This window comes from Ctenopharyngodon idella, chromosome 18, assembly GCF_019924925.1.
Source record: "Ctenopharyngodon idella isolate HZGC_01 chromosome 18, HZGC01, whole genome shotgun sequence".
NCBI lineage: Eukaryota > Metazoa > Chordata > Actinopteri > Cypriniformes > Xenocyprididae > Ctenopharyngodon > Ctenopharyngodon idella.
In genome coordinates this window covers 5,034,817-5,055,509 of record NC_067237.1, presented here as the reverse complement: position 1 = coordinate 5,055,509, position 20,693 = coordinate 5,034,817, and the positions used below count along the sequence as shown (strand labels likewise).

The 20,693-nt window shown below is 36.9% G+C and overlaps 1 protein-coding gene across 1 annotated transcript; it reads right to left on the bottom strand.

Moving 5' to 3' along the window:
• Positions 1–10,074: 10,074 nt before the first annotated feature.
• Positions 10,075–19,949, bottom strand: si:ch211-151h10.2 (uncharacterized protein LOC567699 homolog). The gene is made up of 9 exons (XM_051870442.1): positions 19,551–19,949; positions 18,916–19,129; positions 18,686–18,747; positions 16,542–16,680; positions 16,188–16,297; positions 13,721–13,901; positions 13,551–13,634; positions 13,062–13,157; positions 10,075–10,684 (listed from the first exon to the last, which is right to left on the bottom strand). Exons 1-9 carry the CDS (start codon positions 19,709–19,711, stop codon positions 10,379–10,381), a joined length of 1,353 nt encoding a protein of 450 aa, XP_051726402.1. The 5' UTR covers positions 19,712–19,949; the 3' UTR covers positions 10,075–10,378.
• Positions 19,950–20,693: the final 744 nt, after the last annotated feature.

The window sequence follows — 20,693 nt, the reverse complement described above, 5'->3', positions numbered from 1 at the left end:
TCGAGGCAGCCACTGTAACACTTCACAACATCGTACAAATTCTCACAAGGAGAGGGACATTCAAAGATCATGACGTAATGGTAGTCCCGCCAGTCCAGCAGCTGGATGATCTCTGGCACATTGGGGCCTGTATTCGCCAGGGTCGCGAGGGCGATCTCCACTGGAAGACTGTCCAGATAACAAGGCTAAATAAAAAGATTTTTATGATTGTAAGATAGAAGTTGTTTTCCGAAAAAGGATTTAGTCTAGACAAGTTTCCCTACTCAAAAAAACAACTGTCTGTGATTATTGTTAATAAGAGATGTTTTATATTTAAAACAGAGGAGAAAACATAGAGAGTTCATGCTGTGTTCAATGGATAAACATTTCCTGTCTTGAGCAGTCTTGTTGACATATTTCACAGTCACCTGATCAACAAAAAAAACAATTAACTTGTGTGTGGAGGCCACATCATCCCTGTCATTAAAATGAATTCTGTTTCTCCATAGACTGCCTTTGCAACTTGACCTTTGAGGCTTCAAACTGTTCATAAAGAGATTGGAAAACTAATCCATATGAATCGAGCAGTTTAGTCCAAATTTTCTGAAGAGACTCGATCGCTTTTTATGATGAACAGATTTAATTTAGGCTTTTACTAAAAACATTGATCAGCGAATATAAACAGAAGCTCAACCGAACTTGAATGACGTACGAGAACAAACCTCTTCCAGAAGCTCAAGCGCGCTGCGTAATGCACAAGAATAAACCTCACTGGTTACACAAGGTTTGTTCTCATGCATCATTCAAGTTCAGTCATAAGAATACTTTGCATTTTTGCAGATTTTTCATTTTGCGGTGAACTAACCCTTTAAATCTGAACAGACATGTTAAGTTTTGTAATCTTTGATTGAATTTAAATGCAACTAGGGCAAGAAGATACACTAGGGCTTGTAAAGAATACAAAAGGAGACAAGGCAAAAACAATATGCTAGCTAGATAAGGTCTTTTTTTTTTACTTACTTTGGGGTCATCCTTCAAACACCTCCCCTTATACATAACACCATGGCTGTGTCCGAAATAGCCCCCTATACCCTTAAATAGGGCACTATTTGAGGGGACAGCCATTTGTAGTGGTGTCTGAAACCATAGTGGACGATGTTGAGTGCACTCATTCAATCCACAATGCACTGCAATAACGAGTGTACAACCGATACACGCTCAATAGCTAGAGAATACCCATAATGCACTGTGAGAGTCGCGTGCTGAATGAATTCCCGCGTCTCACCAGGAGATGGCCAGTATAATATCATACAGGTATAATTTCCTTTTTAATTGATCATTAAATCGTTTAATTAAGGTTTGTACATGCTAGTTTTCATGGCAGAGTTTAACATAAATATTCATTACTACTGGAGCTGCCAGTTTGCTACATTTTAAATGATTATTAAACAGTGAGCATAAACTATGCGAAATCGGCAGCCCTTCCGGAGCACTCAGTGTCCGAATTCACTCACTCGTTTCATTCACTCCTTCAAGTGGACTATATTAGTGGGGTAATGTAGGGAATAGTGAATGAGGGTATAGGGGGCAATTGCGAACACAGCACCTATCTACCTTGGACCAGTCAATCAATCACTTCATTGAACCACTACAATGGTTCAACCTTAATGTTATTGAGCAATGAGAATACTTTTTGTGCGCCAAAAAAACAAAATACCGACTTTATTCAACAATATCAAACTGCCAAAGTCACGTGATTTCAGTAAACGAAGTTACGTCATAAGTGTTTCGAAATTTCAATGGTTCACCACTGGGGGGCGTGACTTTGGCAGTTTGATACACACTCCGAACCACTGATTCGAAACAAAAGATTTGTAAAGCTTCAAAGCTACATGAAGCAGTGTTTTGAAACGGCCCATCACTAGATATTGTTGAATAAAGTCGTTATTTTGTTTTTTTGGCGCACAAAAAGTATTCTCGTCGCTTCATAACATTAAGGTTGAACCACTGTAGTCACATGAATATGTCTTTAGTAGCTTTCAGGGCATCTGAAAGTGTTAATTATCTTGCTGGCAATGAATCAGATTTTATCAAAAATATCTTAATTTGTGTAACGAAGATGAATGAAGGTATTACGGGTGTGGAATGACATGAGGGTAATTAATGACAACATTTTCATTTTTGGGTGAACTAACCCTTTAAGCAAGTTGTTAGTTTCTCCAGTAGGGGGCATATTAGCATGTAACATGTTCAGGTTGGATTTTATTGGATTTTGTTTGCAGTCTGTGGTTTTCTTCAAGAAGGTTTACTGCTGTGAATCTCTTTGCTATCATATGAACTAATGTTTTTGTTTGGTGAAATCACTGCAATGTCCTTTCCACTCTGTTTGGAAACCACACTTTCAAATGCACATTCAAATCACTCTCTGTCCTCCTAGAATTTCAACAAACCTCAAAGGAAAACAAAATGATTTTTCATTTCTGAATACATTACTCTGCTGCATACAGTGAATTACTTCTGCAGTGGCCAGTGCTGTGCTGCCAAATGTTTTTTTGTTCAGCTTTTGCAATAAATACCTGTGACTGTACTTTTATTTGCCTGTTATATGTTTTATATTGTTGAGAAGTGGGTAGGTTTCATGTTGGGGTGGAGTTAGGTGCTCCAAAATATCTATGAAAGTATAAATATTTATAAAATAATTTCTACTTTTACAAATGCAAAGAATTAAATGCGTCTTGATCTGAAGCTGTGCATTAAAAAGTGACGCCAAGGGGTCCTGGGAGTAAGAATGTGTTGCTCATGCATCTGTCCTTCCCTGATATCCCAGAGTCCCTTGCAACAAGTGTTAAGACTTTTAGCCCGTCCAACACGCACATTAAAATCACACATCTGCTCTTAAAAGTTTACCAGTAATAACTTATTATCATTTGGCATGAGTTCCTTTTCTTTTATGACCTCTATAAAACTAGACTCCAACATGATTCTATTACAAACAGCCAAATTATTCTGCTCAAAATCTAATTGCATCGAACACAAGAATAGGCCACTCACAGCTGTGAGCATATGGCCATACAGCACACTGAACATTTGGAAAACTATTCATGGAGATCTCGTCCTTGAGTAGATCTCACAGAGCACTCCATCATAAAAATGAATGATTTTACTTTTCCTCAGAGCTTCTCGTTTATCTAAGCAGCAGACGCACCATCGGATTGGTCCATATCTCAAAATGCCATCAAAGACCAAGGCCAAGAAAATACATTGAGTTACAGATCAGAATTAAAACAGGCCTTTATAGTGATGTTTGTGAAGGCAAAAATACTACCAAAAATATAATCCCAAAAATACTATCAGACTTGTTTGAATTGGGCCAGTAAGAAACCACCTTGTAACCACCCAAAACACGTTAGCAACCATCCAGGACAGCTTGGCAACCAAATAACTTGGCATTTGCATTTTGCAGCTTGCCATTTTTTTTCAAATATGAATTATTAAATTATTAATTCATAAATATCATCACGTCTTTGGGGAGTTGCACTATATCAAGTTTACAATCTGAACTAAAACCCGAATTCCGGAAATGTTGGATAAAATGAAAACTTTCAAAACTGAAAGATTCTCAAATCACATGAGGGAATATTTTATTTGTTTAAACTGAGAAATTTTACAATTTTATGCACAAAATTAGCTCATTTCAAATTTGATGCCTGCTACAGGTCTCAAAATAGTTGGGACGGGGGCATGTTTACCATGGTGTAGCATCTCCTCTTCTTTTCAAAACAGTTTGAAGATGTCTGGGCATCGAGGTTATGAGTTTCTGGAGTTTTGGTGTTGGAATTTGGTCCCATTCTTGCCTGATATAGGTTTCCAGCTGCTGAAGAGTTTGTGGTCGTCTTTCGTTTAATGATGTGCCAAATGTTCTTTATAGGTGAAAAATCTGGACTGCAGGCAGGCCAATTCAGCACCCGGACTCTTCTACGATGAAGCCATGCTGTTGTAATAGCTGCAGTATGTGGTTTTGCATTGTCCTGCTGAAATACACAAGGCCTTCCCTGAAATAGACGTCATCTGGAGGGGAGCATATATTGCTCTAAAACCTTTATATACCTTTCAGCATTAATAGTGCCTTCCAAAACATGCAAGCTGCCCATACCGTATGCACTTATGCACCCACATACCATCAGAGATGCTGACTTTTGAACTGAACGCTGATAACACGCTGGAAGGTCTCCCTCCTCTTTAGCCCAGAGGACATGGCGTCCGTGATTTCCAACAAGAATGTCAAATTTGGACTCGTCTGAACATAGGACACTTTTCCACTTTGAAACAGTCCATTTTAAATGAGCCATGGCCCACAGGACATGACGAACCATGTTCACACATGGCTTCCTTTTTGTATGATAGAGCTTTAGTTGGCATCTGCAGATGGCGCAGCGGATTGTGTTTACCGACAGTAGTTTCTGGAAATATTCCTGGGCCCATTTAGTAATGTCATTGACACAATCATGCTGATGAGTGATGCAGTGTTGTCTGAGGACACGAAGACCACGGCCATCCAATAAAGGTCTTTGGCCTTGTCCCTTACGCACAGAGATTTCTCCAGTTTCTCTGAATCTTCTGATGATGTTATGCACTGTAGATGATGAGATTTGCAAAGCCTTTGCAATTTGACATTGAGGAACATTGTTTTTAAAGTATTCCACAATCTTTTTACGCACTCTTTCACAGATTGGAGAGCCTCTGCCCATCTTTACTTCTGAGAGACTCTGCCTCTCTAAGCCATCCCTTTTATAGCTAATCATGTTACAGACCTGATATCAATTAACTTAATTAGTTGCTAGATGTTCTCCCAGCTGAATCTTTTCAAAATTTCTTGCTTTTTCAGCCATTTGTTGCCCCTGTGCCAACTTTTTTGAGACCTGTAGCAGGCATCAAATTTGAAATGAGCTCATTTAGTGGATAAAAGTATAAAAGTTCTCAGTTTAAACATTTGTTTTGTTATCTATGTTCTGTCATGAATAAAATATTGGCTCATGTGATTTGAAAGTCTTTTAGTTTTTATTTTATTCAAATTTAAAAAAACGTCCTTAAAAAAGTTGCCTTGTCATATAGCGTTAAATTACCTGATTATTTAAGAGACTTATAGACCTGACACTGGGGCTGTGTTGAATAAGTAATTATGTCACATTAGTTAAAAGTTTGTCTTATATACTATGAATATAATCTGGATGTACTACATTCGCCTTGTTGTCACTGTCATGTGACCTACAGTGACAGTTGCGTCGCTTCACCTCCATTCTCTCCCGTGGCCTCATGGGATAGTAAAGTGTCCATCAGATGCACAATTCAGAATCTCGCCGGAAGTAGTAGGTCGTCCCGGTACTTTTCGTCTACTGTTTTATGAATACTGTGACATATTATTTTTCATATTGTTTTTTGCCCACTGTATAGTTGGGAAGTATGCAATTTCATATTCAGCCACAGTCATGAGGGTCTGCAGGGGTCCCCTTTTTATGACATAATTTTTCCTGTTTTAATCAGTGAATAACACTGATTATCTCTTCATCACTGCACCTGTTAGTGGATGGGATATATTAGGCAGCAAGTGAACATTTTGTTCTCAAAGTTGATGTGTTAGAAGCAGGAAAAATGGGCAAGCAAGGATTTGAGCGAGTTTGACAAAGGCCAAATTGTGATGGCTAGTCAACTGGGTCAGAGCATCTCCAAAACTGCAGCTCTTGTGGGGTGTTTCCAGTCTGCAGTGGTCAGTATCTATCAAAAGTGGTCCAAGGAAGGAACAGTGGTGAACCGGCGACAGGGTCATGGGCGGCCAGGGCTCATTGATGCACTATGGGAAGAAGGCAAGCCGACGGAGGCAGTGTGATGCTCAGTGTGATGCGTTAGGCAATGTTCTGCTGGGAAACCTTGTTACTTTGACACGTACCACCTACCTAAGCAATGTTGCAGACCATGTACACCCTTTCATGGAAACGGTATTCCCTGGTGGCTGTGGCCTCTTTCAGCATGCGCACTGCCACAAAGCAAAAATGGTGCCAGATACCACAGCACACCTTCAGGGGTCTAGTGGAGTCCATGCCTTGACGGATCAGGGCTGTTTTGGCAGCAAAAGGGGGACCAACACAATATTAGGAAGGTGGTCATAATGTTATGCCTGATCAGCGTATATATGTAGTTTAAATTCCAAAATTAAAAACATGTTCAGCATATTGAAGCCTTTGTATGATTGCATTTTTAATATATTTTGGTATAAATAGACACAAACCAAAGTAACCACACAAGCTCAAAACTGGCTCTTCTCAGCTATGGTAAGTGTCCACCAGCACGTTTCGATCGCAGTCATCTTCCCAAAGGTCTGATCTCACCCGTCAGCTATGGCAGGCCTAACATTATCAGGGGAATTCTCTTCCAGCCTGGTACATAGAAGAGATTCCAGCACTATCTGCCTCACTGGCTTTCTAACAGTCCTGCTGTGTCACATTAGACTGTATTCACATCTGGCATCTGAGTAAAATGAATGAAGCATAATTGAAGCATTTTTTATTTGCATTGTTTCTGGTTTAATAATGAATGAGTAGAAGGTCGTGCGGAGTGGAGGGATGAAACGCTTTTGTTCAGCCGCTGCTTTGCACAAATGATCTTTATCTTCACACTTCTCATACACTCCCTCTCTCCTTCTTTCTTTCTTCACAGTGTGTGTGTGTGCATGTAAAGTGTTGTGACAACTCCTATCCCGGAGTGCTTAAGCGCACATTCCATTCCTCCTAGCGGTCCCCCGGGTACGGCCCACCCTTTTCAATTAGAGCCGCAGTCAGAGAAAGACCAACAGGTGCAGAGGCCACAAAACAAGATGAATTAGGCACCAAGCCAATGCAGCCACTGAAACACATACAATTACACCCACACAAACACACACACGAAATGAGTTCACACACAATTTGGACATATTTGTCACCGGTTAAGCTGCGGTTTTGAGGTTCCAGCTCTGAGATGTTACAGGCTGCTTTTCTGGCTTTCTGTTTGACACACTATCAGCTGGACTCATTCTGCATCGAGCGCATAAATATACTTGATCTCATCCTCTGTTCGAGGTCCAGTCCCATAAAAGCAACATGGTTTATGTTCTGTCAACTTTTCACGCACACTGGACTGTCATATAATGAGATGAGCAGTTTAACGGTGTGCATTACCATCCATCATTGACTTCTGAACGGATGTTCAGAGCGGACTGATGCTGGACTGTCCTGTGAACCGAACGATTGAATTTGGATCAAAAGAATTTGCCGGTTCAAAGCGAATCCAGAGGACAGCTTAGTTTTTAGTAAGAACAGGCAGGTTTCTGGCAATGACCCTTCATGCCTTTTCCCCTTTTTTCTGTCTAAAGACCATGAAATTCAATATAGGCACTTTAGCCTGGAGGAATCATGGAGAATTCATGTTTTAAAGACTGAAACAGACATATCTAACCAGTTTAAGTCCTTGAACCTTGAAAAGGGTTGTATAACTAAATGATGAACAGTCAAATATTAAAATAGCAGATCATTAATGAAGAGTATGCTTAGCAAAGGCCACGCTTTACATCTCTCTGGGCCTCTTCGGTCAAAAATGACCAAAAATGTTTAGGTCTTGAAATTTTTTTGCTTCATCTTGGTGACTTTTGTCGCATTAGCTATGTGAACACACGAAAAAATTATGGACATGATTCAGATATGTTAAAGAGTCGTAAAAAAAATAATCACACTTGGCTCCTTCGCAGTCCAAAATGACCGACATAGGAAATGAATGGGAAATACGAAAAAATATGAAAACTACAATTTAGCCACTGTGCAGAAAAAAGTGGACAGCAATAAAAGGGGTGACACTCTAAAATGTCAAAAAGTGCAAAATAGACACATCCACCCCCCACTTACATATATACTGTATGAACTAGTGCGACTATAACACAGAGTAAGTTTTTGCAAAAGTGTGAAATATGATCAATAATTCAGCCACAAAGCAGTAAAAAAAAAAAAAAAAAAAAGAACTGCAAGGAAGAGGTTATGCTCTAAAACATCGAGTACAAAACAAACATACCCACTCAAACACACACTCACTTACACACACAAAACACACTATTACACACACAAATGAACTCGTATGGCTGTAACAATATGGTAAAATTGAGCCAAAAGACTCAAATAAAAGTTTGAAATCAGATCAGACCCAGATTTATTAAGCTGTGATAAAGCATACCTGTTCATTTTTGTTACATTTTTATTGAGTTTTGATGTTATGTGTAACAAAATGTCCTCCACTGTCTTCAGGTTTGACTATAGTAAAATGAATGCAAAAACTGACACTTGAAATCAACATTTCAAAAAAAATGGGTTGTGTTACATTTTAAGGCTTTGGTCACTTTTGACCGTGAAGAAGCCAAGTGTGACCCCTAAACTAAAAGGCCCAGAGGGCTGTTAATGTGTATTTACATGAGTAATCATATTTACTTGTGGACCTGATTCAAAATTAATGATTTGAACAAACCCCTAAGTGTAAACTGCAGAATGTACACTACTGTTCAAAAGTCTGGGGTCGGGTGATTTCGGGTCTACTTTTATTTGATCAAAAATACAGTAAAAACAGTAATATTGTGAAATATTATTACAATTCAAACTGTTTTCTATTGTAATATATTTTTAAAAATATGATGCAAAGCTGAATTTTCAGCATCATAACTCCAGTCTTCAGTGTCACATGATCCTATATAGGGAGGAATAGACTCCAAAATGAAAAAAATGATTTTAACGTTTGTTACTCGAGCAGATGTTGAAACAGATTAATGAGTGATAGAGGAACAGCTATTTCCCCGTGTGGCTGAGACTGTCTCATACCTGTAACCTGTTATTTTAAAAACATATAGACCCTCAGGTCCAGTCTACATCATACAGACTTAAATCAAATGAAAATTCCTAGTAAATCCACAAAGGCTAGTAGGGAACAAAGGAGTACCTTTGCTCTCATAAGAACACTCATCTCCTATTGAAATACTATTTCAGACTGTGCGTTACAGCAGCCGAGCAGATTTTTCCCACTATAAAGATGATTTGGTGGAAAAGTTTGGCCATCATTGCCATGAGTGACAGCAGCAAAAAGAAAAAAAATGACTGTAAAATCTGTATCTGGCTGAAATATGGATATATGGAGAACAGACCGTGAAGACTGGCTTTTGGTCCGCTGTGAATGCAATCCATCCTAAGTAATATTGGGATTAGAATTGAATTATTCAGTTAAAGATTATACATCTTCTTCAGTCACTGTACAAATAGAATGCCAAAGGTGTCCACGCTTGTTTGACTAATATTTCCCACAACATCTTCAATTTAACTTACTACTTACTAACCACAAAGTGCATACCTTTTAGTCAAGTGCATCATGTAAGCATGGTAATTGGAATTCAGCTCTCGTGAGGGAGTTGGCTGTTATTTTTGATTGGATTCTGCCCTCTTGTGGTCACATATTATAGAACAGCATAGACCACCACTGACAAGAACTTTTCTGTGGCTATATATATTCCACATTTACTGTTTGTTTCAGTTAAATGTCCATTTTTATATCAATATTGTTAAAGATTTTGTAAGCATATTGCATAGTCATGCTTGGAGTCAACTGTTTTATTTGTTATAATGCAATGAAACATGCCAAATTATGCTGACATAATTTTTGGCCAGGCTGTCATGCAAAGAAATGATGAACTTATATGAAAAAACAGGAGAACCAAGAAAATATTAATAATAGATTATGTTGTAGTCAATGTATGCTTTTCCCTGTGAGCTTTTTGTTTTTCTATGCATTATTTTTGTAAAATAAAATAGTAAAATGAAACCTGTAGCTGTAGTTTACCTAAATAAATCTGTAAGATATATACCTTAACCAAGTTTAAAGGTTTGTTCTTCCCTCATATTTCAAATATTTAATAAAATAAAATATTTTCCTCATATTTTCATGGTTTAATTGAATTTGTAGGGTCATTATAAACAAATATCCCCTCTGGACACCACTACTGTATATATTATATGTTAATAAAAACCAATCAGTACTATATTTAATATAATGTTATTCATATTATTTTATTAATTATACATATGAAAAAGATCTTATTTACACATTTTACAAGTAGAGAATCACAAGTCACAGTATAGACACTATTTAGAGATTCCAAAAAAAAAAACAAAAAAAAATCAGAATATTTATATAAATATGTTATATATACATATTAAAATGTTCAATATATATTAAAATGTGCATAAAGTGCATAAAACATGTTGTTACACCTGCTCAACAGGCTGTCAAAAACAACAACAACAACAAAAACTAGGCATTAAAAATGTCCTGTAAAAACCATCAACTACTTCGATGTCCTCCTCCTCTTCATCCCACACAGCATATGGAAGGGGGACATTTTGGAGTGGGTTTTCTGTGAGGCTTCTGGGGACTCCGGATCACTTTCTGGGTCAGAATGTGATTGTGCTGCTTCCGGAGCAGCAACGTACACAGGAACAACAGGAAGAGATGGCGGTGCAGAGATTTGTGCCAGATCATCTTGAGATAATCTTGTCTTTCCCTCCTCAGAAGCATTCAGGCCTCTCAAGTGGATCACAAAATTTGACGTCTGCTGTTCCAAAGACGTGAAATCCTCATGGATCTCAGAAAACTGTCACCGGAAAGAAACGGAATGGTTTACTGAACAAATCAAATCATATCAAAAGCAAAAGTATGCTCTTTCACACTAGTTTTGTCTGTTATAGTTTCGATTCAGTCATGTTTTCCTCTAAACTGTCAGAATATACGCTGAAAAGTGCCCTGGGTGAACATCTCAGAATATATTATAGTACATCATACTTACCTATCCTGGCTGATTGATTGTTTATAACATCACAAAAATTTATTTAAAAAGTGGGATATATATCATACCCAACTTTTTTTGCATACATAAAGTACACTCCTGTAAAGCGATGTATACTATTGAGCAAATCTCAAATGCCTGATTTATTTTTAATTTGTCATAAAATGTCTCTTTATATAAAGTTGGATATATAATTATGTCCAACTTTATCTTCATACATGGCCATGTTCATTCATGGCCTAATGGTTAGAGAGTCAGACTTGTAACCCAAAGGTTGTGGGTTCGATTCTCAATACCAGCAGGAAAAACGTAGGTACCCTCAATATCTTCCACCCTCAATATCCACGACTGAGCAGGGCACCTAACCCCCAATCTCTCCCTGGGCGCCACAGCAAATGCCTGCCCACTGCTCCGGGTGTGTGTGTCCATGGCTTGCATTGTGTGTGTGTGTTCACTACTCACTACTAATAATGTGTGTGCACTAACTTGGATGGGTTAAATGCAGAGGACAAATTCCGAGTATGGGTTACTATACTTGTCATTTTCTGCTGTCCGGCACTTTGCAACAACAAAACCTTGTTTCTGCAGTGACTTTCACCATGTTTCCTATAACAACGTCTGACGTTTACGTTTTATGTGGCGTGAGAAAGACACATAAACTATGTGAAATTCAATCAGAGAGGTCCGACTGAAATGGACTTCCAGAAATGCAATTTGAATAGGACTTCAAACAACATATGGATACACTTTATTTTAAGGTGACGTAGTTACATTGTACTTACTGAAATAAATACTGAGTAATATTAATTAACTACATGTACTTACTATATAGTTACGGTTAAGATTAGGGTTTGGTTTACACTGTAAAAAATGACTGATTTTAACGGTAAAAGACTGTAAAAATGCTACGGTGAAAAACAGTTAATTGGTTTACAGAAAGTTTCTGTACTATATACAGTGAATAACTGTAATAGATCTTACGGTACATTTAATGTAATTTTACAGCAAAATGCCATTAAATTAACAGTTTTTGGAAGTGAAATATAACAAGTCATTGTATAATAAAAACATTAAATTGACATTCCCACAATTCCTTGTGTGACACTTCACATTTGATGTATTTTCATTTCTTTGTTTTTTTTTTTTGTTGTTGTTTTTTTTCTAATCTCTTATGTACATTAGGGTTTTATGTTACATCTAATGTTGTTAAATTAATGTTTATTGCATTTTTAAAACTTCATGTGTGTTACCATGATGGTGTTTAGTGTTTGTGTGAATGACACTGTGCACCTTCTATATATTAGTATTGTCCTTTTCAGCTTTTGGAAAAGCTGCTTGTGATGAACTTGAACTTTAATTCATCATGTGACTCTCATCACCACTGTGTTTGTATAAAACAGATATTAGTACTTCAATAGGTTGGTAAATTAACATTTTATCAGTTAATGAAATATGTTTTTTTACCGTAAATTTAACAGATTTTTTTTTTTTTACAGTGCATAAAATAAACAGTTATGAACCGTAATTATTACAATATAAACCAAAATTTTATGGTTTTCAACTGTAAAATAGACAGTAAACTAAGTGCTGTCCCGTAAAACCTAAAACGTTGCTACCGTATTTTTTATGGTAAAGTTCTGGCAACCACAGCTGCCGTTTTTTTACCGTAAATTTTAAGGGGATTTTTTTACAGCGTAGAGTTACTTGTAATTAGGTGTGATTTACTGTTATTACTATAGTAAGCATATGTAACGTGTAACTACATCACCGTAAAATAAAGTGTTATAGCTAAATCTAATCCGATTTCAATCAGATATGCACAAAAACTGGAACTTGTGGCTCGATTGGAAACTTGTTGTGTTAAAAGTGATAAGAGTTTTCAGTTTTATGGACGCCACCATCTTTGATCACTGTCTCTATATAATTACTGGTAAGAGAATAAGGACTTGACTCCCATTGCATGTTCATACAGACGGTATTTGATATGCTACTGCAAGCTTCTGTAATTGCCCTGCTTTAATCTGTGAAATGTGACTATAAGGCATTAAGATATTATAAACATTAAAATCATGTTTTTTTGTAAAGCTGCTTTGAAACAATGTGTATTGTGAAAAGCACTACAGTATATAATTAAATTTGACTTGACTATCTGACAGGCTGTCATTATCTGTGAATGTCTTCATACCAGATCAGTGTTGGACTGTAATAATTCTTTGGTCCATTTAGAGTCGATGGTTATACCAACAGTCTCGGCCAGACCCTGATGGCTGCTGCGAAGTGCCTGAGAAAAACAACACTTCATTTCAGACTTTATTGCCCGGTTTCAAAGACAAGGCTTAAGCCTAGTCTCAGACTAAAATGCATGTTTGAGCTGTTTTAACTGAAAGCAACTTGCACTGACATATCTTAAAATATGTCAGTGCCATTGTTTTGTCTCAAGATTCACACCAGTAATGTTTTTTTTCTAAGGCACATTTATAAAAACTACTTAAATGTCCTAATTGAACAAAGGCCTAATCCTGGCTTAATCTAAGCCCTGTCGGTGAAATCGGGCCTATAATATGAAAATCGCTATGTTAGCAATGTGTACTTGTCTTACTATACCTATTTCTGAAAATATCCTCATAAACCTGTAAAATGATTCAAAAAGCACTATATAAATGTGTGTACTGACCTGTAAAAGGTTTATATTGGTTTCCAGCTGCGTCCGGCACTGTTGGACTCTGCTTTTGAACTGACTGAGTTCTGCGAACAGGCTCTGAAACATAAATAAATACACATATATCAGTAAACATTCATCACAGAGGGTCAATATAAGATTGTATATGGCAAGACGTGTATCACCTCAGTGTCTGTGAGGACGGCGTGAGGGTCGTGTTTTTCCTGTGTGCTGTCAGGGCTCAGAGTCACTCTGGTGTGTAAGTCCTCCAGCAGAGCCCAGCGCTTCTGTAAAGAGCTCTGAACCGCACACACACTCGCCTCACACTCCCGCTGAACCTGCAGCAGAGAACGCAGGGAGCTCATCCTGACAGACACAGAGAACATGAGCATTAGAAACTATTAGAAAACCCACACGCAACAATACAACATTGTAACATCATAAAATACAGTTCTATCTGGCCATGAAAAGACAAGGCTGACTTCTGGTTCACAACAAATAGCTACCCAGAAAACAGTTCAGAAAAAAGAAAGTTGTTTTTGCCAAATGTGATAAACATGTTGGAGATTTTGGACTTTCATAAGTCAAGTAGATGTTGGTTAAGAGAATGAACAAAGTTGAAATCTAAAGGGTGACTTTAAAGAAAATCTAATAGAAAACTGGTTTCGATTTGTGTAACATTTTGGTCACTATACCTCCTATAATTCCAGTTGTGTATGTCATAGTTTTAATGACTTTACTATTATTATACAGTGTGGAAAATAGTCATAATGAAGAATGAGTAGGTGTGTCTGAAAGTTTGTCATAAGCTTTGGCAATACAAGTGTACAGTCCCTACACTATAGCATACTTTTAAAAAGAGTAATTATTACAGAAATAATATGCTTTAAAAGAATATACTTCAGTGCGAACTGAATGTTTTCGGACACTTTCATATTAATAAATAAAAATGTATTAAAGTTTAAATTTATATAAAATGCAATTACTTAAATAGGACTTAAGTAGCTACATCTTTATATGTAATTTCATAATTACTTCTGTTTGCAATATGGTTAAAGTTTACTGTCGAATGTAATGACAAGCATTTATGGTAAAAAAAAAAAATATATACTTTAGTGTCATTACTAATGAAACTTATATGTCATGTATTTAAATATATCTGTAATTACACATTTGTAAATTTTAGTACCAATGAAAACTAGCCTTCAGGCTAATTTGGGTACATTTACATTCATGAATGTTGATTAATGTACACTGTACCTTTTTGAAATAAATAAATTACAAATTAAAAGTACATTTAAAATGTTAATTCTAAATTTAATATCAAATAACACATTACAGTTAAAACCATCATTAAGTACTACTTGGTATGTTAGTCAACACATCAAAGTAAGCGTAATTCTTTAAAGTGTAAAAAAGATTTTTAAAGCAATGATTTAAAGTGTACTTAAAAAATGTAAAAAATTAATATGACGTTATTACATTTGACTTTTTAGGTCATGATAGCGTTCTCTTTTTAAGTACACTTAAAAGGTTACACCGTGTCTACACCGGACGTGAGCGGCATGATGCGACACGTCAAAAGACAAAAGATCCCATTATAATCAGTGATAATGTCTACACTGGATGCAAATTCCCGACAGTCAACGGATTCCCCGTTCTATTTCTGACGTAGTCCAAGTGCTTTGCAATGGTCGGCTTGTCGCGTTCAGTGTAGACAGCTTTTAGCTGTTGCGGCACGGCGCGATGTGACACGATAAAAGTCACCCTCATGTCGTTGCAAACCAAAGACTTTCATTCATCTTCGGAATACAAATGAAGATATTTTTGATTAAATCTGACAGATTTCTGTCCCTCCAGTGACAGTCCACGCAACCACCACTTTGATGCTTCAAAAAGTTCATAAAGAGATCGTAAAACTAATCCATATGAATTGAGCGGTTTAGCCCAAAACTTCTGAAGAGACTCGATCGCTTTATATGATGAACAGACTGAATTTAGGCTTTTATTCACAAATAAACATTGATCAGCGAACATAAACAGAAGCTCAAACATGCTGCGTAACACGAGAATGAACCTCATTGGTTCTCGCACGTCAAGCAAACATGCTTCAGCTTCCATTTACCACAACTGATGTGTGAGTTGATTAATTTTTATATGTGAACAAAAGCCTAAATTAAATCTGTTCAATGTATAAAGTGATCGAGTCTCTTCAGAAAATTTGGACTAAACCACTCAATTCATATGGATTAGTTTTACGATCTCTTTATGAACTTTTTGAAGTGTCTAAGTGGTAGTTGCATAGCTGTCAATGGAGGGACAGGAATCAGATTTCATCAAAAATATCTTCATTTGTGTTTTGAAGATGAACGAAAGTCAACTACAGTAGTATTTTGAAGTGCACATTCAAAACAATTAAGCACACTTTTTTTTCACGAGGGGTTATTTCTCATGAACATTAAAATAAAAGCATGTTTCTTTGCATGTCAGTTTACTGTCTGAAATCATACATGACAGGACAGGGTGTGAGACATTTTAGGTGGAGTTCAAACATAGAAACGTCCACACACACTGAAGTCTGAACGGTTTGTGACAATAGGTAAATATTTGTCACATCTGTGTATGTAGATAAGGTTCATCTGTACAGCTCACCTGTCCTGCAGATAAAAGCGTATATGTTTAACTCTGTCTTGAAGTGCACATTTGTCCTTTTTCTCCTTCTCTTCCTCATAGCCACCCCTGCTTAGAGTCCGAGACACTGTCTGAATTCAAAAAGACAAAAATGATTGGTATTTATAAACGCCACTAATTCATGTCTAGCAGGATCAACAAGAGCAGTCTGTTTCCAACGGCAACATGATTTGAAATATGCAATGAGTTCATCATGACAGCATAATGACTGCTGACACTTTCCATTAATGACAGTGTTCATTCTGACAGAAAGTAAGGATGGGCCTACTATGGTTCAAATGTGTCAAATGCACCACCCATCTTTAAGAGACAAACCTCTAGTCTGGTGAGGAGGCCTCGTATGTGGGGCTCGCTGGGGTCCGGCAGGGGCTCGTGGAGGAGGGACACCGCTAAACCATCCGCTAGGACATTAACCTGGGATTCAAGATGAACTGCATCCTGCTGTGGATTTATACTGATACAAATAAGATAAATGACATTAATGGTTTTAACCATAGGAAGACAGGCTGAATCAGAAAAAAAACATACTTTCCTATTGTAGGTGAAAAACAGTAGGCTACGTGACAAGAGTAGCAGTCTAAATTCTGGAGTAGTAGTCTAAATTCACAGTACTCATAGGCAAAAAGTCCCCGGATGACGTGAAGTGTGCATACAATACTATCCCATGAGGCCACAGGAGAGGATATGTGAATGGCAGTGAAGCGACAACTGATGCCGGTAGATCACATGATAATGACAACATAGTGAATGTAGTAACTCTGGATTACATTCATACTATATAGAACATACTTTTTAGCTGTCGTGAAGTAATTACTTATTCAAAATAAGTACCTACTCAAGAGAGTATGTGATTTCGGACGCAGCAAGCATTGTGTTTTATTTTGAAATCTAGTCTTTAGGGTTTGATTAAAGGAATTTTCTGGGTTCAGTACATGTTAAATCTGCAAAAAAATAATTTGTATTAGAAGAACTAAACATTATTTGTTACCATGGGACCACTGAATTAAGGCCTGTTCGATAACTATAACTATAAAGATAACTATAACGATAACTATATTAGCGTCCACACCAGTTTTTTCGTCTGCTGCTTTAAATGCTTGAGTTCTTTAAAGCAGGATGGATTCTGATTGGCTGTCATTGTTTTATCGATCATCATCTGGAAAAAAATCGGGTAACACTTTATATTACAGTGCCGTAGTTACACGTTACTACATGTACTTACTATAGTAATAACAGTAAATTATGCATAATTACAAGTAACTAACCCTAACTGTAACTCTATAGTAAGTACATGTAGTTAATTAATAGTACTCAGTACTTATTTGAGTAATTACAATGTAACTACAGCACTGTAAAATAAAGTAACCAAAAATCATTTCTCTGTGCTATTATCAATATAGTTGTGATGAGGAGTCTGCAATTATTTTATACTTAGAATGATTTTTAGAACTATATCTTTATCATTATAGTTATCGTCCTTGGCGTGAACAGGCCTTTAGAATTGTGTGTGAAAACAATGATAAATACTTCTAAAGCATTTATTAATCTTAGTTAACGTTAATTTCAACACTAATACATTATTAAAATCAGAAGTTGTCTTGTTAATATTATTTAATGGACCTGAACTGACATGAAATAACAATGAACGTGTATTTTCACTAAACCAAGTTAATAAAGATTAAAAAATACTGTAACAAATGTACAGATCATTGTTGGGTAATGTTAGTAAATGCATCATTAACTAACGTTAACTTACGGTACCATATTGTAAAGTGTTACCAACTTATAGGCCTATTGAACCCATAAAATTCCTCTTTTATTGTAATGAGTGTCAATTTTATCCATATTTGATTTTTAAACTGCTTAAAACATTATTGAAACATTTATTCTTGCTTGAAACATTTATTCTTGAAGCTTTTTCTCATTTAGGATCATGAATGTGTGTGCAAAGCATTGACACGTAGATGTTTTTTAGAAAGGCTATACAAAAAAAAAACAAAAAAAAAAACAGCTTTATTTGTAGCTTGACGAAAATATGAGATACATGTGAAACTTATGAAATTTAAGACTTGAAATTAAGGGCTCATCTTCTGAATCATCCAAGGAGAATTCGCTGTTTCTTGTTTTATTTTATGTCTGTGCAGCTAATTTTGAACATGTAAATATGTAGTTCAAACTGACTCCTATTACAAAGAAAGAAACTATTTTAACACAATAGGAGTTAATAATTTCTAATATTTTATATTTTTTAGTCTCTGACAAGCTACAATAGAGTTTTTTTGTGAAAGCAGTGTTTAGTGTTAATTTATGGTGAATTGCACAGAAACCAGTGGGTGTCAATTTAACCCCCTGCACACACTCATATTTTCAACACAACAGGAGGGTTAAATGTGCAATTATGTGAACAAGAGAATCTGGGTATTTGGTATGTGACACGTACAGGATTTGGTCTCTCTTACCTGGCCCGCTGCTGGTTTTCAGCAGTTTTTCTCACAATCACTTCATCATTGTATGGGCGGTTCTGAGAAAATCACACATACAAATACAGAAATATTTATTTACATGACAGTTTCATTTGTAGACACTAATAAGCTGGCAAAAGACGCAAAACTAAAAACACTATTGCTTTGAAGCACATTTGAAATTCCTCTAGATCTAAGAGCTGAAATAAATTCAGTAGTAGACTGACCTGCTTTACTTTCTGTCCATTACACATCAGGAAGCGGAAGGCTAAATCACCAAGAGCCATCGCTGCACACAGCAGCCCGGCGAGGAGCAGTCGACCCGCGGCTTCAGTCAGACTGACGGACGGGTGCAGAGGAGACTCCTCCAAAACAACCAACCACACGGCTACTATTGGAACCAGACACTGACTCCATTTCGGCCAGTTTCTCCAATGCAGTCTGACAGGAAAAGAAACAGAGAAAGTGAATCATAGTATTGGTACAGTTGGCTAAATCAAAGGAATTTATGAGTGATGTTTGCCCAGGCATCTTCTTCAGAATTTTCATTTTTGGTTGAACTGTCCCTTTAAGGGAATCACTCACTAGTACCCACCAGTTGTGGGGCATCATTGATTTCCATAGTATGGGGAAAAAAATACTATGGAAGTCAATAGTGCCCCTCAACTGTTTGGTTACAAACATTCTTCAAAAGATTTTTGGGTGAACTATCCCTTTAAATGGCCTTTGATTTCAGTATTATATTATCTGCAATACAGTTTTTTTAAATATACTTTTAAGAACTGAAGAACACTACAATGTACATTCGATACAATTAAGCACACTTCTTTTTCACAAGGCTCTCAGCACTCCAAACACCCACCTCATCCATCTCCACTCTCTTCCAGCTCTCTCCTCCACCTCTCGTTTGATCATTCCCTCCGACATCTCTTTCTCCTCCTCCCTTCCATCCTGTCCTCCTCTGCCTCGAGTCCTGCTCCGCTCCCAGCAGCTCCACACATGTCCAGCGCTCAGCTGAGGCATGTATCCTAATGGACGCCCTGCGTGAAGTGTCTGGGTTGCTCAAATCATGCCGTGGAGAACAAATGCTGGATTTTCCAGTTGTACCAGTCGGTCCAGGCAGGGTTAATTCATCAAACATTAATGTTTATTGTTTTCCTTGTTGTGTTGTACCAAGAGTATGTGAGGAATGTGGTATGGTGAGGGAAGTTGGTGAGACACTTCCCAACACACCTGTGCCAGCTGCCACCGCTCCCACCTCAAATAGCCTACATATAAACAATACACATCAGGTCACGATACAAAATATAAAGCAGGTGCCCAGTGACAGCAGAATGATCCTTGTGAAAAACCAAAAGTTAATAGTACTGAATCTGCACTTTTAGAGTAGTTAAAATCTTAAAAGTATATTTTAATAAAACTGTAGCTTACCTGCAGATAATATAATAATAATGAAATAAAAGGCCACTTATGTGTAAGCTACTTAAAGAAAGCACACTTTCATGAGTGTTTCTTAAAAGTGCACTTTGTGATATTACAATAGTTTACATGCTTGTCAGTACATTCGACAGACACTTCAACCATATTTCAAAGACAACAGATATATTATGAAATTACATATGATGTACTTAAAGGGATAGTTCACCCCAAAAATAAAATTTTGTCATTACTCACTCTCAAGTTGTTCCAAACCTGTATGAGTTTCTTTCTTCTGTTGAACATAAAAGAAGATATTTTAAAGAATGTTGGTAACCAGACAGTTGAAGATAGCCATTGACTTCCATAGTAGGAAAAAAATAAAATAAATAAATAAAATACTATGGAAGTCAATGGCTATCTTCAACTGTCTGGTTTCCAACATTCCAAGAAACTCATACAGGTTTGGAACAACATGAGGGTGAGTAAATGATGACAGAATTTTCATATTTGGGTGAACTATCCCTTTAAGTCCAACTTAAGTGGGTCAAAAAAGCACTCTTAATTTCAAGTAGTTGTATTATGATAT

Excerpts from the sequence above, each read along its gene's own strand:
- si:ch211-151h10.2 (XM_051870442.1), bottom strand. The coding sequence starts at position 19,711 with ATGCCTCAGCTGAGCGCTGGACATGTGTGGAGCTGCTGGGAGCGGAGC. Across the intron at positions 16,298-16,541 it reads GCCTCCTCACCAGACTAGAG|ACAGTGTCTCGGACTCTAAG; the intron begins GTTTGTCTCTTA and ends TTTTGAATTCAG. Across the intron at positions 13,902-16,187 it reads CGCTTTTATCTGCAGGACAG|GATGAGCTCCCTGCGTTCTC; the intron begins GTGAGCTGTACA and ends TGTGTCTGTCAG.